The sequence below is a fragment of the Saimiri boliviensis genome, chromosome 11, assembly GCF_048565385.1.
Source record: "Saimiri boliviensis isolate mSaiBol1 chromosome 11, mSaiBol1.pri, whole genome shotgun sequence".
Lineage (NCBI taxonomy): Eukaryota > Metazoa > Chordata > Mammalia > Primates > Cebidae > Saimiri > Saimiri boliviensis.
Genome location: NC_133459.1, coordinates 17809613 through 17834501, shown reverse-complemented (window position 1 = coordinate 17834501; position 24889 = coordinate 17809613). Strand labels below are relative to the sequence as shown.

The 24889-nt window shown below is 50.0% G+C and overlaps 1 protein-coding gene across 2 annotated transcripts in view; it reads left to right on the top strand.

Annotated features, from left to right (window-relative positions):
• The window catches only part of CAPZB (capping actin protein of muscle Z-line subunit beta), a 152032-nt gene that overhangs the window by 110115 nt on the left and 17028 nt on the right, over window positions 1-24889 (top strand). For both annotated transcript variants that reach the window (XM_039473489.2, XM_039473488.2), the window contains exons 4-6: window positions 1626-1739; window positions 23912-24053; window positions 24715-24831. In XM_039473489.2, the coding sequence (XP_039329423.1) occupies window positions 1626-1739; window positions 23912-24053; window positions 24715-24831 (373 nt within the window). The remainder of the gene's footprint in view (window positions 1-1625; window positions 1740-23911; window positions 24054-24714; window positions 24832-24889) is intronic.

The window sequence follows — 24889 nt, the reverse complement described above, 5'->3', positions numbered from 1 at the left end:
TGCTTGGAGGTGATCAGGAGTGTAACTCTTGCCTGGAGACTCTTCGGGGACAGCAGGCACATCAGCTCTTCCCCTACATACTGTTTGTGAACCAGCCTCCGAGAAAGCTGCCTGCGGGTGGCTGGTGGAAGAGGGCGCCCAGCTTATTCTGGTTTCATACTCCACGATCTACTGATGGAGGTGCCTGGCAGAGCATCACTTACCAAGATGAAAGATGCCTGTGCACAGAATTTGTTAAAACTGGGGTTTGGGATATGATGAGCATACTTTTTTTCCCCCTTAACATGAATTCCACATGACAGTGTTATGAATGAAGGTCTGTGGTCAGGAGTGGGTACGGGAAAGGTAGTGTGGATCTCTCTGTGGAAACAGAGGCGTTTAGTCCGAGTGTAAAGGACTTTTTCTGAATTCCATGTCATCTTCTCTGTCTTTTCATTCCTCTCTCACCTTTTTAATTCTGCTACTTTCTCTGAACGCTCAGTCCTCTGGACCCCACCTGCAGGAATTAATGAGTAGATCTTTCCCTTATAACCCCCTCTCCAGTTCTCTGTGTGATTAAATGCTTTCCTGATGTGGCAAAATACATTTCAAGAAATACAGCAAGTCTTTGGGGCTGCAAAAAGCCTGGTTCTTATTACTTAGCAGTCTTTATATGTATGCATAGCCCTTGGATTTTGGAAAAGCTATCTTCTGTTCATGTGGAGAACCTGGTTGCTCAGGTTTTCTAATGTAATCAGCATTTCCCCGTGGAGCTTGTTTCTTGCCTGCCTCTGTAACTGACAGCTCTCTTAATCCTTTCTGTGTAAGAAAGTCTTTGGAATTGAAGTTTAGCGCCTCCAGCAAGTCAGAGAGGAGAGAGGGACAGCTGTTGAACTATAAGATGGTCAACACATGGCCGGGCGCAGTGGCTCACACCTATAATCCCAGCACTTTGGGAGGCCAAGGTGGGTGGATTACCTGAGGTCAGGAGTTTGAGACCAGCCTGGCCAAAATGACAAAACTCCGTCTCTGCTAAAAATACAAAAATTAGCCGGGTGTGGTGGCTCACACCTGTAATTCCAGCTACTCGGGAGGCTGAGGCACGAGAATCACTTGAACCCAGGAGATGGAGCTTGAGGTGAGCCAAGATTATGCCACTGCACTCCAGCCTGGGTGGCAGAGTGAGACTTGGTCTCAAAAAAAAAAAAAAAAAAAAAAAAAAAAAAGTAGTGAACACAAAGGAAACTGAGAAGGCAGGTAAGAAAGAACTAGCATTTTGTTGAACACTGACAATCTGGCAAGCTCTGGTCTGGGTGCTTGACCTGCTTGTCTCTCCTCATGTCTCATGACAGCCCTGTGTGCAGAGCAAGTAGCAGCCGTATTTTGCATAAGGGGAAAGTGAGGCTCAGAGAGTCGGGACACTTGCCGACCATCCACAGGCAGTGAGAGGTGGAGTGAATCTACCTGCATCTGAGCCCTTGAAACCTCCAGAAAGCCCTGTTTGTTACCAGGGCCCAGAAAAATCTTTGCTGCAGCTAGCAGCTTTGCCCCTGAGATTTCAGATAGCCCGGGCTCAGGCTCCCTGCTCACTGGCCATGTCTTCATGTGACGATTCATGGTGTGTCCTTTTCCTTCCTTCCCTCCAGGTCACCATGGAGTAACAAGTACGACCCTCCCTTGGAGGATGGGGCCATGCCGTCAGCTCGGCTGCGAAAGCTGGAGGTGGAAGCCAACAATGCCTTTGACCAGTACCGAGACCTGTGAGTCACTTTCTCGTCTTGCACTTTAGCTCTTGTCATTTTCGAGAGGTAAATCCTAAGTGGCAGGGTTCTCTCTTGAATCTGTTGCCTGGCCAGGTATTCTTCCTTGAATCTGTTACCCGGCTCACCTAACTAAAATGCTGAGCCGTCCACAGCAGGATGCAGGGCACTGGTTTGGTAACTGGGTCGGTGATGAGATGACTCAGTCATAGAATCCTACCGTACTCCACTGTGTGCTGTTGACTGCGTCATGATTCATGATAACAGCAGGTACCACTGGTACAGCACCTACTGTGTGTAGGAAACAGTTCTTGGTATTCTACATAGCATCTCAAATCCTCACAAACATAGCTAGTTTAGTCCTTGTTTCTCAGATGAAGAAATTAAGACACAGAAAGATTTAAGTGTTTGTCCACAGCAAGAGGTAGAGCCAGGAATTAAAGTCAGACCTGTCTATCTCCAAAGGCCCCTGTGGATTTTTTTACCATGCTCAGTTCTGACCTGGAGCTGAGGGGTCCCTGCCTCCAGCTGCTGCCAGGCCAGGACCAGCACAGTCCTTGCACCGTGGGAGCAGAGCAGCAGACATCTTCCTGAATCCTGAGTTGTTCGTGGCCTCGGCACCTACCTTAAAAAGCATTTTGCTCGATCTGTTGAGATTTGTTCCTGCCCCATCGAATCCTTCCTCCCAGCACTGCAGCACCAACATGTCATTTAATTATTCAGCCTTACAAGGAAGGGCTCCAGAGAAATGTAGCCATCATCAACAGAATCTCATTTATAATTGAGTTCCATACTGAAAATACAGCAAAACTGTAAAATAGGCAATACTTAATCAAGTTGGCAGACTTTTTTTCTGTAGAGAACCAGATACTAAACGTTTTAGGCGTTGTAGGCCACATAAGGTCTCTGTGGCTGCTTCTTGGTTTGTTTTCTGTTTAACCTTTAAAATGTAAAATTCACCTCTTGCGCTTTGAGGTGGGTAGGGCTTGGCCCTCTGTCTGTAGTTCGCCCACCCCTAGCCTAGGATCTAGGCAAGAAACTGGGCATAAGAAAAGGAAGCATCCAAAGAGTGTCAAAAAGCTGGTGCTGCTCTACTTAGTGTGAGGGGTTCGTGTCTTCACTTTGCAAGTATTTGGAGTGGCTGTGTAGTTCATAGCAGCTTGCTGTAACATACAAAGAATTTCTGGCAGGCATAGTGGCTCACACCTATAATCCCAGCACTTCAGGAGGCCAAGGCAGGCATATGGCTTGACCCCAGGAGTTTGAGACTAGCCTGGGCCACGTGGTGAAATCCCATCTCTATGGAAAAAATTAGCTCGGTGTGGTGGCCTACAACTGTAGTCCCAGCTACTTGGGAGACCGAGATGGGAGGACCACATGAGCCCAGGAGTTTGAGGCTGTAGCAATAGTTGTAATGGCACCACTGCAGTTCAGCCTGGGTGGCAGAGTGAGATCCTCCCTCAAAAAACTTTTTAAAAATTTCTTTTAGAAGTTGATTCCGGAGGAAGAGTAATGCTTCTCAATATCTGACACACAACTTAGTAGAATGAAATACACAAGCATTGATCTACGGAAGACAGGAATAAATGGCCTTAAACATTTCAGCGTCCTCAAAATGCATCAATGTGTAATACAGCCTTATCTTCAGTATCTATTACGTACAAATATTTTATATACATTATCCTTACTCCTTAACAAGAACCTCTGGGGAAGATGGTTTTGTTCCTCCTTTTACAAATGAGACCAAGGTTCCAAGAGGTTAAATGACTCACAAAAGACCACAGGACATGGAGGTGAAAAGCTAGGATTTGAGCCTGTATTTGTCTAAAATTCCCACAAATTACTGATTTTCACAGTTAAAATAGGCTTCAGTCTTTAAAGGTTCTTACATCTAGAACTTTGTACTATTGTAGAATAGCTCCTTCCCCAGTGATACTGAAAAGCTGAATCTTTGCTCTATGATAGTTTACTTGTGACTGTTTTTTACTATCTTCCTTTACCTGCCCATTTGGTAAGAAGTCAATCCAGCTATTAAACAAGAATGCCCAAGTAGAATCATTTTGATATTAAAGTGATAATACTGATAATAAAATAGCGATGGTGATGGTAACAGTTACCAGTGGCCATGCAAGTGGGCCTCCAGGTGTCTTCACAGGAACCCATGAGAGAAGGGTATCCCTCTCTTAGAAACGAGTTGACAGATCAGAAGGGCGATGTAACTTACCCAGGTTCACAGAGCCAGTAAGTGGTGGAACTGGGATGTCAAACCATCCTTATCCAGCCCCAGAGTCCAACATCAATTTATTTACTCAGCAGACGTTTGAGTGCTTCCCATGAGCCGGGAGCTCACTGAGTACCAGGAATGCACCTCATACGTGGTAGATGAGGCCCCCACCCTCACCATGCTCCATTGAGGAAAAACAACCAGTAGTCAAGTGAACAAGTCAGTGGTGCTGGTGTTAATAGGGAGCAGCTCACTTGTTTTGTAGAGCGCCTCATGAGGAGACAACTTGACTGAGGTCTGACATCGAGGAAGCCAGCCAGGCATGGGGCTGGTTGTGCCAAGGTCTCCGAGGCAAAGGCAAACTCACCTGTCTTAAGACCCTGAGACTGGTGCCCCTTCATGTGCACACAGATCTGTCAGCCAGCAAGTGCATGCCCTCAGCCTCTTTTAATTAGGCAAAATTGGCCCTTTATATCTTTGTAAGTCTCCTGGGAGCCAGCTGAGGATACTCCAGGAATACAGCCTGGCCTTTCAGCTAAGTGTGAAGGTGGAAGTGGAAAGTTCCCCCCTTGAAAGTGTTTGCTGGATTTTCCCCCAGCCTGGGGAGCTAACCTGCCATGCATGCCACCCCCTAGCCTGAAGAAGTTGCCAGGCCTCACCCCTTCTGTTCTCTGAGAAGGCTGCACTCTGGCTTATTACTGGGCTACATGTTGAGATATGGTGGAGTGGGGCGGGGTTCTGATTTTTTGTGACACTTAAGTATTCAGGTTGTTACTGCCTTAACAAAGTGATTGAGATGTGTTGCCTTACTCTGCCATTTAGGGCCAGCCTTGGGGATGAGCCCAGTTTCATCTTGGACTTTTACTTCCCTTGTTCTCCGTTCCAGCTCATCATTCACATATGTAATGATATGTGGTATGCGCTTCTGCAGGGCTTGGTTTGCCTGTTATGAGAATTTCCCTATTACCATGAAAACTCTTCAGAATAATCACTGAATCCTCACAGTGACTGTAGGATAAGTGGGAGTTAATCTGTTTGGCAGCTGATGGAGCTGAGGCTCAGAGAAGTACTCGAGCTGGTTAACACAGCCAGAAAACCACAGGAGCCAGCAGCCACAGCCGAGGTCTCACTCAGGTCTCACACTTCGCGCTGACTCTAGCGAATTCTTTCCCTTCCCTGGGAAGTGTGTATTTGTAAGGTGGCTTTGTATTTCTGTGTGCCTTTAACTTTGCCTACACACTCCTCTCTGAAGGTAAACTGACTCTGGGGAGTTAAGAGAGGGGTGACAAGACAGCCTTCTACCCCCAGTTGGGGGTCTAACTGGATAACCCGGACCCTGAGGGTCTGTGACAGAGTGTAATCGGATCCAGGCTGGTGCCGTCTGTCTCCAGCACCTCAGAAGGACGGAGGCGAGGGGAGCATAAGGGCTCAGGGACTCCACAGGAGAGGCAGGAGGCCCTTCCTCCCCTTCCATGTGCAGGGGCAGTGGGGCCAGGCTCTTCCTGGGTGACAGGAACCGCAGCCCACCAAAGGGACAGCAGTAGGAGCTGTCATCAGGGACACCAGACGCATTAGTTTTAAGTCACCCAGTGCCATAGGAGTGTGCTGAGGAGCTCCCTCTCCTGGGACCACGTGTGAGGAACATTTTCCCAGCTGGACCACATGTGATGAACCAAGTGTGTGCTTCTGCATATATCATAATTCCAGAAATTATGAGAACAAGTCTCTGCTTTTTCCTTTTTTAAAAACATCTTGGTACATTACTCATCTGCAGAAGCTCCCATTCTCAAGAGTGCCCCGCGAGGCTGTTGGTGGCCACATCAGTGACCACAGCAGGCCCTGAAATGCCAGATCTTTTCCCCGTGGCTTTGGAGCAGAGGAGAGTCAGCTGGGTGGCCTTGTCTCCTAAGGGACATTGGCCAAGGTCACAGAGGTAGTAGAACACCCCTTTCTCGTCATCTTTCATCCAGGCCTTCCCGATACTACTGCTTTCTCACAGAAACACTTACTTGTTGTCCCCTAAGCGAAGCCACAGCTCTCCCTCCTGTCTTCTGTTCAGGTTGGCAGAGGGGTTCAGACAAGGGTAACTCTGAGAGGGGCCATCTACCCAATGCTCCCTTCTGCTGGCTTGGTTACCCTGAGCCTGAGGGGCTTAGAAGGTGGTAGCCACTGTCCCCGGCCTGGTGAGAGATGTCTGGAGCCTCAGCCAGACCCATCCTGCCAGGAGAAAAGGGGAGTGGCTGGAGAAGCCACCCCGTAAGAGCAGGCTGGCTGCACAGGTGCAGCTGCCACTCTCAGGGAACACACTTCAAGCTAGAGCTTGGTCTGCACCCCTGGTGGTTGGGGGTTGGAAGAACAGACTGTGTTGACAGGGTCTAATTCCTGAAGATTCCGGTGCTTCTGATTTCTTGGATCCTGATGAATCGCAGTTAGGACTATGCTTGGCTTGAGCTCCAGCCTCATGACCACCAACCCCATCGAATGACTGAGAACTGCCAGGCTCCTGCTATGTTGGAGCAAGAGTCCTCCCGTGAGGACAGCACTGCAGCCAGCCTCCAGGGAGTCACTTGTTTTATGGCCTAAAAGTCTCTTTATGCTGGGAAAGTCACACTGGACTTTGCTCACACAGAGATTTGACCATTAAAAAAAGTTGGGGGGAGGGAGGTGCGGTGGCTTAGGGCACTTTGGGAGGACGAGGCAGGTAGATCATGAGGTCAGGAGTTCAAGACCAGCCTGGCCAAGATGGTGAAGCCTCGTCTCTGCTAATACAAAAATTATCCAGTTGTGGTGGCAGGCGTCTGTAATCCCAGCTACTCGAGAGGCTGAGGCAGAGAATTGCTTGAACCTGGGAGGGGGAGGTTGCAGTGAGCCAAGATCACGCCATTGAACTCCAGCCTGGGTGACAGAGCAATACTCCGTCTGAAAAAGGAATAAAGAGGCCTTGAGTGCCCTCGCAGTGCCCTGCTGGCTTATGCAGAAGACTGGACTTGCCATCTATGGACATGTTTGTTGTTGGCTGAAGTTTGAGAACAGCCTGGACAACAGAGCAATACCCTGTACCTGCAAAAAATAAAATATAAACACTAGTCAGGCATAGGGGCACACACACATAGGCCTAGCTACTCAGCTGAGGTGGGAGGATCACTTGATCCCGGGATTTCAAGGCTGCAGCGAGTTATGGTTGTGCACACCAGCCTGGGTGACAGAGTAAGACCTTGTCTCTGAAAAAAAAGGAAAACTTAAAAAAAAAAAAAACCCAGCATATGTGACAGGAGACACCAGTAAAAAGACAGCCTTGAGGGTCCAGAGCTCTAGAGCATGGTCCAGGCGACCCACAGCCCATACCAGCCTTCCCAGAGAGCAGGACTTACTGTCTCTCCAGAGGCTCCCTCTGCCACCAGAGAGAAATCTTCTTCACTGGATCCTGAGGGAAAGACTTGGATTCTGTCTTCAGGTTTGGGCTTTGATCCCTGGCTCTGTAAAGGCTCTGACTTTGCAGGGAGTTAGACTTAATCATTAGCACATGGAGTCAATGTCAGAATAATGGAGCTGGGGCCAGGGGAAGGGTTGACCAGCAGGCCTTTCTGGCTTGTAACTCCTCAGAGATGTGGCAACCCCTCTCCCTTGTCGATTGAAAGGGCCAGCAGTTGGGAGTGTGACTCCTCAAGGTGGGCAAAAAGCGAGTAGGGGCCCAGGTGGCTGAGCCGTGTGCCCTCACAGCTCCCTCTGAAGTCCACTCCTAGCTTGCCCTGGCCCTGCTGGGTCCCTGTGGACTCTCACTTCCAGGTCCCTTCCATACTGATGATTCCCTTCTCCGCCATCCTCAGGGACAGAAAAGGATCATAGTGCTACTTTCCCTATGAGAATAACGGTCAAGCCACTGTTGATGGCACTAGCCAAACAGCCTTGTTTTTAGATTGAAAGAGCCAGTTTCTGCAAATGCTTAGAGACAAGCACGTTTTGCTGGAGTGCTGGGGCCAGGCGAGGGCATTATCTGCCCTCAAGTCACCTTCATTTTCATCACTTCCCTTCCCCAGCCAGGCCACACACCTGGGGCCCAACATCTAGGCTATGGTCTCTCCCAAACCCTGAGATGGTTTTTGGCCTGTAATTGATGGGCCTTGCTCATCCAGGGGATGTCATGAGAACTGAGCGCCGAGGCAGAGGGAAAGGCAGTGGAGCGGGCCAACTCACAGGTGGCTGGCTCAGAGGATGTCTTGACATTCTTTCTCGGCACAGCCGACTCTGCTTTCTTAGGTCCAAGCCTAGTCTAGCTCATCAGTCATAAAACCTCTTTTGACCTAAGTGATCTTTCTTGGGAGAGACTTAAAAGTGGAGACCTCAGGGCCGGGCACGGTCACTCATGCCTGAAATTCCAGCACTTTGGGAGGCCAAGGTGGGTGGATCACCTGAGGTCAGGAGTTCGAGACCAGCCTGGCCAACATGGCAAAATGCTGTCTCTTACCAAAAATACAAAAATTAGCTGGGTGTGGTGGCAGGTGCCTGTAATCCCAGCTACTCGGGAGGCTGAAGCAGAAGAATCGCTTGAAGCTGGGAGACGGAGGTTATAGCGAGCCAAAATCGCGCCATTATACTCCAACCTGGGCAACAGAGCGAGACTCTGTCTTAAAAGAAAAAAAAAAGTGGAGACTTTGCTGTGGGTCAGGCATTGGCAGCTGTCAGGAGAACATCTTGCTGGCGTGAGCGACCAGTGGGCTGCCATGAACCCCAGGATGAACACTTTGATTTCTTAGGTTCGTAGAAAAGACGGGAAACCTTCCCACATCAAGTCTGGCCCTGGCCTCTGCCAGCCCCAGGTTCTGCCTGGGACCAGATGTTCTGACCAAAAGGGCTGGCACCGCCTTCTTCAAAAGATGATTACTCCCATCTGTGCCAGACATCTCGCCCCATGCTCTGCAGTCCCTGGCTCTTGGCTTGGAGCAGATAATACCTTCAAACATGCGGTTGTAATTTATTGGCCTTATAAGTTAATTTTAGTGGGTGTGCAATTGATTGAAATCAAAGCCTAATGAAGGCCGGAGTCTTGAGGGGTGGAGGAGCAGGGTGGGAGGGCATTTTGTGTTCTTCCTTGCTTCAGTTCCAAGATAATCTTCAAAAGCTTTCATTAGCTTTTCCAATCAGCCCTCCTAGTCTGGAAAAAGTTTACAGAGTGAAACAAGGCTGTCGCCCCTGTGGCAGTCCCAGGGCCCAAGGGCCTCTCCGGGAGTGGAGCAGCCCAGAGCATGGTGGATGGGCTCCTCCCGGGCTCCCCAGCACCTGTCCCTTCTCTGGGCCGTGTCAGAACTGCAGTTCTGCTCCTTGCCGCCAGTCTCTCTCTGTCGCTCTGGTCAGAGGATGTTTGAGGAACGTTGGCCCAGGAAGGGCAGGACGTCCGTGTTCATATGTGAGAAATGTTCGCACCTGATTTCCTGGGTTCTTGAAACTGCAGGTTCCCAGCCCCGGGGCCCTCAGGGCACCCTTTCCTCGGGACATGAACGTGGAGGAACTGTAGGTGGTGGCAGAGATTTTCTAGGGAAATAGTGCAAAAGTATGAGCAGGAAGCTGAGGTGCTGGGGCACTTCCCAGGCAGAGGGCACCACTACCTCCCGCCAGAAGCCTCTAACCCTTACCACAGTGTCTGAGGCCTGGCCACGGAAGGGAGAGGACTCAGCTTTAAAGAGCTTTGGACTGGATTCTCTGTCTTTGCTTACTGACCAACTGTGGGCGAGTTAGTTAACCTCTCTGAGCCATTTCCTTACCCTGAGGGGGCACTCAGTGACACACTGTGCATCAGGCTTCAGCCGCACTCTCTCTTTGCATCCACCCAGCACCTTCCAGGGCTCTTTTAACTGTGCAGCAGGTATCCGTATATGCGTCTTACATTGTGTGTGTTTATGATCACAGCTATGGGGCCATTTGGATGGCAGACCTGCTGAGGTAGCAGGTTTCATGGTCATGCAAGAAGGCTGTGGGTGTGGGATGTGGCTCTGCCAGCACCTCCCACAGCAAGGCCTCCAGGAAATCTCTGTCTTGAAAATGAATTAATGATTCCTACTCAGTCCACGTCATCAGGGTACAGTGAGGCTGAACAGAGATGCTGGTAGTGCCCATCTGCGGCAACTGGAGAGTCCTTGGGATCAGTCACCAAGTCTTTACTGGGGACGATACCATGTGCCCAGGGTCAGTGGCAAACGTGTCAGGCCCAGTCTGTCCCTTGCGAGGCCCACGTTCCAGCACAGGAACGAGTGAATAGAGGAACACAATACTTGTACAGTTTGATCAGTGCTGCGAAGGAATGAGAGCCGGGTCCTGTGGTGGGGAAGAGCAAAGGGTGTAGACATTAGGGCAGGTGCTGAGGAAAGAACTGTAGGTCAGTTACTCGGGGATTTGCCAGTTTGCCCTTGAGTGGAGAGAGCTAACAGACCTGACCTGAGGCTGCTGTCCCTCGGAGGCCTGCTTACAAGCTTGGCCCATGGCTGGCATCTGTGCAACTTCATAGAGCAGGACATTGAAAGCCAGTGCCTGGTTTCTTGGGACCTCAGCCCCTGCGCCTTCTCCCTTGGCTTCCTCTGCTCTATCCCCTTCCACTGCAATAACCTTTGGCCCCAAGGGCAACTTTGTGCTGAGTTCTGTGAGTCCTTGTAGCAAATTATGGAGCCTCTGGTGGTCTTGGGGATCCCGGGCACAGCCCTGTACCCTTCTCAGGGAAGACAGTGCCCTGAGCAGTGGGAACCACCCGGGCCAAGCCCTGAAGTGATTCCCACTGGTTGTGGAGTGGAGGCCGGAACAGGACAGGGCAGTGGGGAGAGGCGCATAGGCCCGTTGGGTGTGGGCTCTGGGTTTCATTCTGGGAACCTTGGGAAGGGTTTGGAAGGTTCCAAGGGTAGGACAGCTCTGATACGCATCCTAAGAAGTTCCTCGGAGGTAATATGGAGGCTGGATCGGAGAGGCCAGGAGCAGGCTCAGCCTGATGGCTCAGCTAAGTTGGAGGGCTGCTTCTGGTGGTCTGGCTGAGTGAGCTCTGCAGCTCCAGGTGCCTGGGGTTTTTCGCTGCTGGAAACAACCAGGCCTGGAGTCAGAGTCCCACTGGGAGGTGGACGGAGTAAGGGGAGTAACGGGGAATGCTTATGAGTGTCCTGGAGCTGCAAGGATGGTGTGGTTGGGTACCTGCTCCTTCACTCCCTGCCCCTCCAGTGAGGTCTGTGATACCGTTTCCAGGCCTCCGGAAGGATCCTGTGACCGGCACCACTGGCCGCACATCTTGCACTCAGGGACGGCACGGTAGAGCCAGGTCATCTCTGGCTTCTGGCATGTCCACAGTGTAATTAGCCCTTGGGTTTGAACATGTTTGTGTCTTCAGCCATGTGTCCACAGGGTCTCTGAGAACCCACCCTGCCTGCTATGGGACACCAGCTTGCCACTGCCTGGGGCTTGTGAGAAAATGCCAGAAGCATTTAATGGGGAAACCCAAGCCCACCTTGGTTGTGTTGTTTTCACGGAGTAGGGAGAAAGGTCTGGAGAAACCTCAGCTTTGGGGAGTAGAGCTGGGCCTGCTCCTTGCTCTTTCATGATCACTGCTCCCAGTCGGGGTGTCTGCTGCAGTAACAGGCCCCTAAAGAGTGGGTCTAGACAGGCTTGCATGCTGCCCCCTGTCCTGGGGGCGTCCCCTTTCATCTGGCATCCTAAGGCTGGAGGCCAGTGTCTGGTTGCTGTGGCATGCGAGGTCTGATTTTCATCTGCTGAAAGAAAGTTAAATGGAAAACAGGAGGATGCAGGAAACAAGTTTGCTTATAAACGGGATCCCTGAGTCAGCATCAGGGACTCTGATGCCTCCAGAATTCTTGGGTTCTCTAACCAGATGGCACACAGTCACTCTTTGGTTTGTGAAGTTGCACGTGCTGGAGGGAACCCCGCTGCTGGAAGGAGGGACTAGCTCCCTCCCTTGGGCAAGCCACCTCATCTTGCCGGAGAACCTGTACTCCCCTCGCTGAGATGCTTCCCGGGTTTCTGTGATGGAAAGCTGCTTTGTGCAAGTATCAAGAATAGGTGGGTGTGGCTGACACCTGTCGTCTCAGTGTCTGGGGCCTACGGTGGGAGGATCACTTGAGTCCAGGAGCTAGAGGCTGCAGTGAACTATGATCGCACCACCACACTCCCACCTGGGTGACAGAGGGAGACCCCATCTCTAATTTAAAAAAAAAAAAAAAAAAAAGGCATTCTTGCAGTGACCTAGCCAGCAGCCCCAGTTGCCTCGCTCAGGTAGAGAACCTTCCAAAATCCCCAGTACAGGGTGCTCAGGACATGTCCCCGATTCCTGGTCACCCAGTAGGTTCCCTTTCTAACTCTAACTCTCTCCACTTTTTTTTTTTTTTTTTTTTTTTTTAAGAAAGGAAGGGAGGGAGGTATAGAAGGAAGAAAGAAAAATGGAGATGGGGGGTGAGGGTCTCACTGTGTTGCCCAGGCTGGTCTCAAACTCTTGGCCTCAAGTGATCTTCCCATCTTGGCCTCCCAAAGTGCTGGGATCATAGGCATGAGCCACTGCACTCAGCCTGACTTTCTCCACTTTGGGGCAGCTTTGTGTTCAGTCGTGTGGCTTCATACATGGATCTAACCTTCAGGCTGACTCTGTTCTGTCCACCTGCACTCCATCCCATCACACAGCTGGCATGTGGCCAGGCAGCCTGGCGTGGGGCAGAACATGGGCACTGGGGCCAGCCAAGCCTGATAACTACCCCCAGATCCCTGCTTCTCAGCCTGTGACTTGGGCGCATTCCTTATCTCTCTGGGTTACAGTTTTCTTAAAAAAAAAAAAAAGACCTGCAGGCCAGGTGTGGTGGCTCACGCCTGTAATCCCAATCCCAGCATTTTGGGAGGCTGAGGTGGGTGGATCATCTGAGGTCAAGAGATCAAGACCATCCTGACTAACACAGTGAAACCCCATGTCTACTAAAAATATAAAAAATTAGTCGGGCGTGGTGGCACATGCCTGTAGTCCCAGCTACTTGGGAGGCTGAGGCAGGAGAATCACTTGAACTGGGAGGTGGAGGTTGCAGTGAGCCAAGATCTCACCACTGCACTCCAACCTGGTGACAGAGTGAGACTCCATCTCAAAAAAAAAAAAGAGAGAGAGATCTGCAAAGCCCGTGACACAGAATGAGTTCTCAACAGTGGCAGCGCTTTGAGTGAGAGGGATGAGTTGGAAGCCCAGAAAGCCTTGACTGTTGACTGCTCATTGAGGTAGCTGCATGGGGCTGGCGGTGTTTTCACAAGTAGTCCAGAGGGCAGAAGGTGGTTGCGATGGTGCCGAGTGTGGACACTTTGGTCAGATCCCAGAGCCAGATAGCTGGCCCCTGCCGCAGCACCATTGTTTCCAGAGAGGCCTTCATTATTTCTCTTTAAGTAAAGAAATAAAAGCCTCATAAAAGAGAGGCTATAAAGCACAGCAGCCGCAGTCCAGATGTGCACTTCTAAGTGCAACTGGCATGAAAGTCGCACATGCCTAAGCTGATTGGTATGTTGACTCGGGGGATTGTTGCACCTGTGTGTACTGGAAGGCATTTCCGCTGAATACCTGTCCCCTGTCCACGGGCAGCCTTTGGGCTGTGTTCCCTAAACCATGGTGAAAACAGCTGGTCTCAACACACAAACAAGGGTGGTCGACTTTCAGCATCAGCTCTGGACACGGCCCGCCCAAAGTCAAGTGTTGATCTTTCTCCGTTTTGTGTGGAGCCCGTGCCTGTGGGTACGGAACTGCTCTCAGTAAGCAGCACTTTATGTTCCTGAGGGATGCTTCCAGGGCAGTTCAGAACACGTCAAGGCTGCCATCTCCTCCCCTCTGCTCAGAAACGAAGGGCCTGGTGGAAACTAACAGCCACTGCTTGTCGAGTGCTTGCTCTGCCAGGCGCCATGGCAAGTGCTTGCCCGTCCGCTTCTTTTCTTGTGATCTTCCTCATGTCTCCTCATGCCTGTGTGCCAGATGCATCTTGAGTGCAGACTGGTACAACCAGTGTAAGGAAGAGAAACCATGCTCTCCAGCTCCTCACGTGCCGTCTGCAGCTCTCTGGACTTTGCAACGTTGCACCCACTGGGCAGCGCCCATGCCCACCCGTTGGACAGGGGAGGCACTCGGCTCCTTCTTGAAGTTGGCCAGCAGAGCAAAAAGGAATGTTGATCTACACCACAAGGAAGGGGGCCAGGTTTTAGATGCCTCTCTGAGCAGTTTGGAAAGTTTTCTCTTTTTCCTGGGCTGGAGTTGAATTGTTCCCACCTGTGAATACCAGGTGTCTGTTTTGTTGTAAGCATGTTAAGGATGATCAGAAAAACAAACTACTGCTGAGAGCTGGGGATTTTCGTTTCTTTTTTACCCTAGGAGGGAACAAAAAGGCATTGTTTTGGGGCCAGAACCTCAGCTGCCAGGGAATGGCTGTGCCTCTGGGTTTTATTCTCTTCCTCTTTGCCACAAAATCAGCTGTGGGGCTTGGGAGTTTCTGCTTGTTTGTTTGTTGTTGTTTCTTTTGAGACTGAATTTTGCTCTTGTCACCAAGGCTAGAGTATAATGGCACCATCTCAGCTCACCATAACCTCCACCTCCCAGGTTCAAGCAATTCTCCTGCCTCAGCCTCCTGAGTAGTTGGGATTACAGGCGCCCAACACCACGCCTGGGTAATTTTTGTATTTTCAGTAGAAACGGGGTTCACCATGTTGACCAGGCTGTTCTCAAACTCCTGACCTCAGGTGATCTGCCTGCCTCGGCCTCTCAAAGTGCTTGGATTCCAGGCGTGAGCCACCACACCCAGCCCGGAGTTTGTTTGAACTAATGCCTGTATAACCTTGTCTTTGTCATGACCAAGCACCAGTTACAGCAAAAAGTGTCCCTCATGATCATTTGCTTCATTTGTGTGTGTGTGTGTGTGTGTGTGTGTGTGTGTGTGTTTTGTTTTTTTGGGTTTTTTTTTTTGAGACAGATCTTGCCAGAACTCCTGGGCTCAAGTGATCTCCCCCCTTGGCCTTCTAAAGTACTGGGATTATAGGCGTGCTCCACCACACCCGGCCTAAGACCTCTTATTTGTCACAGGTCTTGCTGCTACTCCTTGGTGAGATACCAGAAGCAGAACACACCATACATGTGCTGGAAAAACATAGGATCAGAAAAGGAAGACTCTCTTGGAATCTGGCACATTGGAGCCGTTTGAGGGACCGAGTCCCTAGCTTAGCACCAGATCATAGAGGAACTGCTTTTTTCAGTTTCAGCAACATTTTAAAATTTTCAGTCTGAACTCTTCAGTCAGCCCCACCTCCTGTGTACCCTTCTACCTCTCCCTTATCACCCTAGCAGGTCCCTTCGACTCAGTCAAGGCTGTGGGCATTTCCATCTCTATACTGACTCTCGATCTGGAACTTAGTGACATCCTCACTTCTACGGTCTCCTGCTTTCACATCTACTCCTATGCATAAAGACCCCTGGGGAAGAGTGGCTTGGATAGAATACAGATCACGACAGACTCAGAATCCCAAAAGAGACGTGGAAATGTTGAAAGCATGTCTTTGAGAGTGATCTGTAACAGATTTGAGTGGAAGGTGACGTTCTTGGGTCCAGTCTACCAAGTTCTCAAGTCCAGGATGTGAGAGGCAATTTCATGGCAACACGTAAGAAAAAATATTCGGCTGTGCATGGTGGCTCGTGCCTGTAATCCCAGCACTTTGGGAGGCCAAAGTGGGAAGCTTACTTGAGCCCAGGAATTCAAGACTCACCTGAGCAACATAGCGAGACTCTGTCTCTACAAAAAAATTTAAAATTAGCCAGGTATGGTGGCATGCATCTGTAGTCCCAGCTACTCAGGAGGCTGAGGTGGGAGGATCACTTGAGCCCAGAAGGCCAAAGCTGCAATGAGCCATGGTCATGCCATTGAACTCCAGCCTGGGCAAGAGAACGAGACCCTGTCTCAAAAAAGAGAGAGAAAAAAGAAAAAAAATACTCCATTTGAGATGACCGCAGGTTCAGTTTGTGTCAGCATGAATCAGGTGTGATTGCTATGAAAGCTAATCGGGTCTTGAGTGCTGGAGGGAAGAGTAGCCTGTTTGCCAAGAGATGTGCTGGTCTCTGCTCTGCATTGATTAACACTTAGTTGGGACATTGTTTTCTGTTCTTTCTGTTTGTTTTGTTTTGTGTGTGTGTCGGGGCGGGGTTGGCAGGGGGGTGTTCTTTTCTTCTTTGAGACAGAGTTTCGCTCTTGTTGCCCAGGCTAGAGTGCAGTGGTGCAATCTCAGCTCACCACACCTCTGCCTCCCGGGTTCAAGCAATTCTCCTGCCTCAGCCTCCCAAGTAGCAGGCATACATTACCACACCTAGCTAATTTTTTTTTTTTTTTTTTTTAATAGAGATGATGTTTCTCCATGTTGGCCAGGATGGTCTCAATACCTTGACCTCATGACCCACTCACCTCAGTCTCCAAAAGTGCTGGGATTCCAGGTGTGAACCACTGTGCCTGGCCAACACTTAGTTGGGGCATCATTTTCTGTTCTTTTAAGAAGGATATTGGCAACCTGGAGTATGTTCAGAAGCATAAACAAGGTATTGAGTCACATAAGGAATAACATAAGGATGAGAAGGCCAGAAGAGAGAAAGCTTGGAGTTTATGTAAGCCAGTTTTAAGTGCTCGAAAGGACTATACCAGGAAAGTGTGTTACGTTCTCGTTTCATGTGATTCCAGAAGGCAGTAGTGAAAAGTTTTCATTCAAGTCCAGAGAGAACTATCTGAGTTGTTCAGAACAGAACTGTTTGTGCCTTGGGAATGTCATGAGTTCGGATCACTGGAGGTGTGTAAGCAGAGGTTTGACAGAGACTTAAGATGTTAGGAACCTGCTCTGTGGTGCTCAGTCAGTCTCATGTAGGCCCTGATGCAACCACCAAATCCTGGAATGTCAGAGCTGGGAGGGACCCTCTATACTGGGCTCTGATCCAGCTCTTTGATTTTACAAATGAAAAGGTTTTTTGCACTATGTTGGTGCCAAATAAATACTCCTTTGTTGTTCACTGGGCTTTATTCAGTGAAGTTGACTACAGGAAAAAGCCTGGTCCAGCATCTATGGAGCTTACCTTATGATGCCCCTAACTTGGCGGCATCTGTGGGCGCTGCCTATGCCTCAGCGTCACAGATGGTCTCAGGCCAGACGTTCAAGTCCTGTGAGTGTGGCCCAGCCCGCTAACAGCCAGAAGGTTGTGTCTCAGTGAGCTCGTGCTGGAAAGCCCCGCTCCCGGCAGGTCTGCCCTGGCTTTGGTTCTTGGGGCATGTGACTCATTACCTGTTGGGAGCCAGCTCTTCTCACGGGGGTGATTTGAAAGGAAGGAGGAAAGGCCCACTTCAAAGCCCCTTCCATTCCCATTTTCCCTGTTACATTTGCAGCCCAGTGTTGGTCAGGCCTGGGAATTGAGTAATTTCTAGTTATAGCTCAGATTCCCAGAACAGGTTTCCATCCCAGGTCTCCATGCACACCTCAGCTTCAGACATTCCGTAAAGCTTTTGGAGCTGAAATCTTTTTTCTTTTCTTTTTACTTCTGTGAAGTGGGTCATTTTGAGTGTGAAATACTACGTTTTCCCTTTTTTCTCCTTACCCCCAGAAGTCCTGTGGTTGAAAAGTTACGGGCATAGAGTCTATATATGCGACTATGACATTATTCAACTGGAAGAGTGATTTTCAGGGAAAAACAACCTTAAAAACTCTGAGAAGAAGAGAGTTACTGGCACATTAGGCTTTTAGCTGATCCATGTTTAGGGACCAAGGCGATGATAGAGGAAAACCTACCAGATGTTTTAATTGTAATCAGCTGTGCTGATAAACAGCTGGCCTCATGGGAGGGCCTTGCCCTTGGCTCCTGGCTCCTCCAGCTCAGAGGTGCCCTCTGGTTTGCCAGTCTCCTGGAGTTTTGAAACCTATATCTGTCTGTTGTGATCAGCATAATTTTCACATGGTAGGACTTACAGAGCCAACTCAGAGTGGCTTAGTCCCAGCTGACCGAATGCTCTGGCATTGTTTGCCTTTAAAATGTTAATCTTTGCTGGGTGAACTGGCTTATAACTGTAATCCCAGCACTTTGGGAGGCCCAAGAAGGTGTTTGAGACCAGCTTGGGCAACATAGCAAGACCCTGTCTCTACAAAAAAATAAAACATAAGCAGCCATGCATAGTGGTGCACACCTGTGGTCCCAGCTACTTTGGGAGGCTGGGGAAGGAGAATCACTTGAACCCAGGAAGTCAAGGCTGAATTGAGCCATGATTGTACCACCACACTCCAGCCTGGACGTCAAAGTGAGACCGTGTCTCAAAAAACCAAACCAAACCAAAACAAAATGTTAATCTATGTTAGGAAAGTCTTAAAAGCCACCAGGACCATTGGTAAAATGGATGACACTCAATTGAAGGAGTTAGCTCTTTGGCAGACACCAGCAAACAGGTGACTCCAGGACTTTGCTCCCAGTCATTTCCGGGTGGATCTGTCATTTTGCCCTCTCCTCATCTTCCTGGAGCTTCTGAGCCCACCCCCTCACCCCCCAGCTTCATGGGTCAACACTTGTCCAAGCAGATTTCTCTGCGGTCTTTCCGAGATAGTCCCTGTGTTGTCCTGGCCGCTGGGAGCCCTGATTTGAGCATGTCATTCAGCCTCTTGACTGTGGGTATTGATTTCAACCCTGTGCTGCTTTCCATTTAGGAAGGAAGCCTAGAAAAGCCTGTGCTTTTCTTTTTGGGCCTCCATGTTTTATTTTTTTATAGAGGCTGGCCTTGAATTCCTGGACTCAAGCAGTCCTCCCACCTCAGCCTCCCAAAGTGCTAGGATTGCGGGTATGAGCCGCTGCACCTGGCCCTGGGCCTGCATGTTTAAAAGAGGTTCTTGACCAGGCGCAGTGGCTCACACCTGTAATCTCAACACTTTGTAAGACTGAGGCTGGTGGATCACTTGAGGCCAGGAGTTAGAGACCAACCTGGGCAACATGGTGAGACCCCGTCTCTACTAAAAATAAAAAAAAATTAGCTAGGTGTGGTGGCAGACCCCTGGAAGTCCAGCTACTTTGGGAGGCTGAAACAGGAGAATCACCTGAACTGGGAGGTGGAGGTTGCAATGCGCTGAGGTCATGCCACTGCACTACAGCCTGAGCAACAGAGTGAGACTCTGTCTCAAAAAACATAAATAAATAAAATTAAGAGTTCTCCCTTCTTCCTCCTTGATTAGAGACCTCACTGCAGGGACTTTCTGGGCTTTTCCTTGAGCCCAAATCAGCCAAGCTGTGGTAGTCAGTCCCGGGCCTATTCCTCCCTCCCTGCAGAGTTGGGGATTTTGAAATTGTCAGGCACGGGCAGGGCCAAGGCAGGGCGGGTGAATTCCTCTGCAGCCTGCTCTCGGCGCCTGGCCACATTTGAGCATTCTCTCACATGGACGTGCGAGGCCTGAGAGTGAGTCGCTGGCGATGGCAGAGCCACCTTATTGGAATAGCATGTTAGCATTTAAACAATATTAATACTATTTGACTCATTAAATACACAAAGGCCAGTTAAAGTGCTTCCATGTGTGGGCTGTTGGTTCTGGCGGGCGACTCCTCAGATGGCTTCATGTGGTTTCAGACAACGTTTTAGCACATTCTTAAAATACCCACAAAAGCCTTTATGTAAAAACTCATAAATGCAAACCACATAAAAATTATTTTTTTCCTTGTTTCATGTCGTTATGATCAAAGTACAGTAGGTAAGAAGTAAATTTTCAAAAATGTGTTGTGGTCCCTCTTTAATTAATGTTTCACGCACAGCGCAAGGCCATAAAGCACGCAGTGGGGGCGCTGTCTGTGCGCCCTGCAGTCACCTCCCACTGAAGGTGCCCGGAGCCGTCCTGACAGCACTTGCCCGAGAGGCCGATGCTTCCAGGCGATTCTGAAACTGGCCTTAATAATTGCTCAGTCCTCTGCTCCCTTTGTGTCAGAATGTCAGGTTGAGACTTGTGGCTGCTCCAGTCCCTGGAGATCCCTTTTTGTGAATGGAAAGCAAGTCCATTCTTGAATTATTGCAGTGTTTAAGCTGTACCTGCAGGTGCCAGGTCTCAGCACGTCTGACTCACCTCAGTTGGGAACACCCCGATTCAGAGAGGGAGCAGATTCAAAGCAAGAGACCAACTGCCCCACCTCTAACTCTGCTGCCGTTGTTTCTTTATTAAAAGTCAAACCGACGGGAAATGAGGATACTACCCGTTGGAATACTGTCCTTGCTATTAAAAATGATTATGGAGGTCATGTGGCTCCGTGGAAAAATGCACATGATTCTGTGCCAAGTGAGAACAGCCGAATTCAGCGTGGTACCCTTGCTGTGCTCACGGTTATATAAAAATCATGCATCTGGACTGGAAGGGAATTTGGAAAAATCAGATTTATGGGATAAGTTGATTTATGGTATTGTGGGCTAATTTTCAGATTTCCTTTTTTTTTAAAAAAAAAGATAGTGTTCTTGCAGTAAGTTTTTAAGTTGTGGGTAAAAGAATAGTAACCCCACAAAGAGGTCACAGTTGAGCTTGCGTTTTTACCTCCCCTGGCCCCAGCATTTGAAACGTTAGACCTGGTCACTGTGGCCCGCCAAGGAAAAGCTGCCCACAGTGGGAGCCAGGCCATGGGGTGGGACGTTGGACTGGAAACGGCTGGTTCCACCTTATAAAACTTTAATGCGGTTGTTTTATTTTTCTGGAAGAAACGGAGCACTCAGGGATGGGTTTGAGGGGAAGCAGCCGTAGGCCACCTGGTGCTTTTGAACTGGTCACTAGATAGTGTCAACAAGGGCTGTCAGGCCATTGGGATCTGTCCTGGTTCCCCCTCCAGGGCAGCCTGATCTGCGTCCCCGCGGCATCCCAGTACACAGAAAAGAGCAAGCCACGGGCAGGCACGGCACCGCAGCTCTGCACCGAGCTGTGAAGGAGCGGAAGGATGAAATGCCTGAGCTGCAAGCCTTCTTTCCAGAACGGCCAAAGGGAAGAAGGAACGATTGGCCCATCCTTCTTGCCAGCACAAGAAAAGCCACAGTTTTCAAAGTGGGTGTTTCTGGGTTTTTTTGTTTTTTTTTCTTACCCCACTTCTGATGTGGGGCTGCTCTCCCTGTAAGCCGACTGAAGGGGAAAACCGTGTGCTAGAACCAACCCATCTGTCGCCAACATGAAGGGTATGAGCAGGTCTGTTGGGAGTTGCTCTTTCCTCAGTAGTATTGATGTGCCTCCTAAGTTAACTTGCGAGAATCCAGGAGAACAAGCCAGAAAGGCTCACAGAGCCCACACTGCCAGTCATCTGAGCCCTGCTAAACCCCAGGTCCAGCAGGCGCGGTCAGTCCCTCTCTAGGTGTTTCGGGAGCATTCCAGAAGTGCCTGGTCTGTCCAGCACTGTGTGGGGCCGGTCCAGACCAGGAGGGCCCTATGGAGATAGATGGGGCCTTGGGCCCTGGACCAAAACACTCATCTGCTTACCTTGCCTCGCCCCAAGTTGGGGGAGTTCGGAGAGAAACTGAAGTAAAGGAAATGATCTTCTGAAGTGGGGTCCCTGAGTGCCAATGTTGGCCAGTTTCCTGGACCTCACCTGTGCCAGCAGTGAGCTCTGGGCCCCACAGGTGTGTCTGTTCATCCAGTGGTCCTTGTCCTCTGGTAGGAAGGATGCCTGTGCTCCACCTGCCAGAGCTAGACCCTTCCCCACCTGCACAGTGACCAGCGATTAGCTCAGCAGCTGGCACCGGACACCTCCATCCCACAGGTGTTTCCTGAGTGACTTTTGGGTCAGCCAGGCGGTCCTGCCCTCATCTCCCTCCTGCAGACTCGCCCATGGGAGGCACGGTGGTGAATTCAGTTTGATAGCTTTATCGCAGTGGGTGGTGCAAGAGGGAGGAATGGGGCACATGTGGTCCTACAGCAGGGGCTGGCCTCAGCATGCCTGAGGGAGCCCTGCAAGGGAGGTCCGAGGGTAGCCCACCTGAATCAGCCCCCTGGGCGCTCCGCAGGTCTGCGGGTTGGAGCGAGGGCAGACCAGCCAGGGCACCCTGTGTCTTTATGAACACAAGCAGGAGATTCTCATTCTCCTGGGAGGGTGCCTTGCTTCCTTGGTCTGATGGTCTCTTAGTTCCATTACACTCTGGTGTATTTGTGTACTGATTTTTTACAAAAGCTTTTTAGTTTGGAATAGTATGACTTACTATAAAATTGCAAAAAAAAAAAAAAAAAAAAAGGCAGGGGCAGGGGCAGGGGAGAGAGTACAGAGAATTCTTGTATACCCATCACCCACATTCTCTAAATATTAACGTTTACCATGTGTATTTTTTGTTACATAATAGCTTTGGTGAGACATAATATATAGATACATGTTAATTTCTAGTACTTAATTTTAATAATGTAAACAACAATGACCGTTTGGCAGGTGTCTAGTTTCCTAATTGTTTTTGTCTCTCAACAGCCCTAGAAAATAGATTAAGTCCCTAAGGCCCATGTTCACACAGCTGGTCCCTTAGTAAATAGTTGTTGGGCACATGTATGCCTGAGCATAGCTCATAGCTGGGGGTGCTAGAGCTATCACTGTGTCCAACTCCCAAGCCTTGTGCCCACCCAGTGCACCATGCTGCCCACCTTCCCAGCTGTGTGGGGCTGAGGGAGTGTGCTCCCAGAATACACCTGCCACACCGTGGCTCTGGGGCTTAATAGAGGGTCAGAGAGGCCTGAGACTTTCTGATAAAGATGTGCTCATCGTGAGAGTTGAGATTGCTCACAGTTGGTTATCAGCAGAGATGAGATTCCTCTCTTTGGGGCTTAATTGGGATTGGAGAGGCTACAGACTTTCCCCACAAGAAATGAGATTTCACATGGTCTCCGCTGGTTATCAGCAGCACTTGCGGTTTCCATCAGCTGATCCCACCCCTCGACTCTGCTCATGGCAGCCCCAGTGAGCCACAGTAGTTGACCTGGGTTGGTTGGGTTTGGGATCCCAGACTGATTCCCTTTTTTCATCTGGCCTTTTCTTTCCTTCTTCTATTTGATCATAATTAGAAATGTTTCTGGGCCGGGGGTGGTGGCTCATGCCCATAATCCCAGCACTTTGGAGGCCAAGGCGGGAGGCTTCCTCACTTGAGGTCAGGAGTTCCAGAGCAGCCTGGCCAACATGGCAAAACTCCACCTCTACTGAAAATACAAAAATCAGCCTGGTGCGGTGGTGCAGACCTGTAATCCCAGCTACTTCCGGAGGCTGAGGCCAGGAGAATTGTTTGAACCTAGGAGGTGGAGGTTGCAGTGAGCCGAGATGGCGCCACTGCACTCCAGCGTGGGCGACAAAGTGAGACTTCATCTCAGAAAGAAAAAAAGAGATGTTTCTGTATTGACTCGGATTTGAGGAGGAAGCTCTGTCTCAGGCTGAGCCCTTCATTTCCAGCTAGCGCTTTGTGAGAAGTTGCTCCAAAAGACCAGCAGGAGCCCTGGTCTGCCGGACTCAGGAGGGATCAGGATGTAGGGAGTTTGTTGCTATATTTTCTCATCTGCCCTATAAAATATCCCAAAAGACAGAAATATCAAACAACTGTGGTCATTCCAGTGGTTGTGGCCTGCATGGATTATCACTGGATGTCACTCGCTGTACTGCGTTCTTTATCTGGAAGGCATGTGACGCCCAGAGAGGTTTAGTAATCCAAAGACCACAAAGCTAGAGGAGGTGGCAGAGCCCAAACTCAAATTCATCTTTACGACACTAAACCTACTATTCCCCCAAGGATGCTGCACCACCTCCCCCAGAGAGAGGACGATCAGAACACACCCAAGGATCAGCTCCTACAACTGTTGCAGGGAGGGCCCCGAATCCCAGACAGGTGTTCAGGTGAATCTTTGCTGAGCAACAGCCTGGGACCCAGGCTGATGATCTGTCATTTAACATCTAACAGGCACATTGGCCTGTTTCCTGCAGGTATTTTGAAGGCGGTGTCTCATCTGTCTACCTCTGGGATCTGGATCATGGCTTTGCTGGAGTGATCCTCATAAAGAAGGCTGGAGATGGATCAAAGAAGATCAAAGGCTGCTGGGATTCCATCCACGTGGTGGAAGTGCAGGTACTGCCCCCCAGCAGCTGGTGGCCGGGGCCGCTGAATATAGATGGCACACCAAACAGTGCACCCCTGCTCTCCAGCAGATGCAGGGGGAATGCTGTGATCTCTGAACCCCTGCTAACTCTGAAAAATGCCTCAAAGCCATTTGGATCAAGATAAGTCAAGATTGCAGTAGTCATTGATGATTAAGTTCCCAAAAGAAATACACACTTAGAAATGTTGTCCCTTTAAAAACCAGTCAGGGTTTTATAAGAAAAATAACATTGTGAGGCCAGGTGCGATGGCTCATGCCTGTACTCCCAGCAGTTTGGGAAGCTGAGGCGGGCAGATCACCAGAGGTCAGGAGTTCAAGACCAGCCTGGCCAACATGGCAAAACCCCATCTCTACTGAAGACAAAAAAATTAGCCGGGTGTGGTGGCGGGTGCCTATAATCCCAGCTACTTGGGAGGCTGAGGCAGGAGAGTCACGTGAATCTGGGAGGCGGAGGCTGCAGTGTCTAAGATCACACCACTGCACTCCAGCCTGGGCAGCAGAGCCAGACTTTGTCTCAAAACAAAATATTTTAATAATGACCTAGGAAGGGAGATGTTAGGATAACCCTGAATTTAAGGGGCCGCTTCAGGCTCTCCCCCAGCTCAGCAGGTCTCTGTCTTGTCCTTCCAGGAGAAATCCAGCGGCCGCACCGCCCATTACAAGTTGACCTCCACGGTGATGCTGTGGCTGCAGACCAACAAATCCGGCTCTGGCACCATGAACCTCGGAGGCAGCCTCACCAGACAGGTAGAGTTGCCGCTCCCGGCCACTTGCCTGTGCCCGCCGGTGCTGGCCCCAGCGCTGA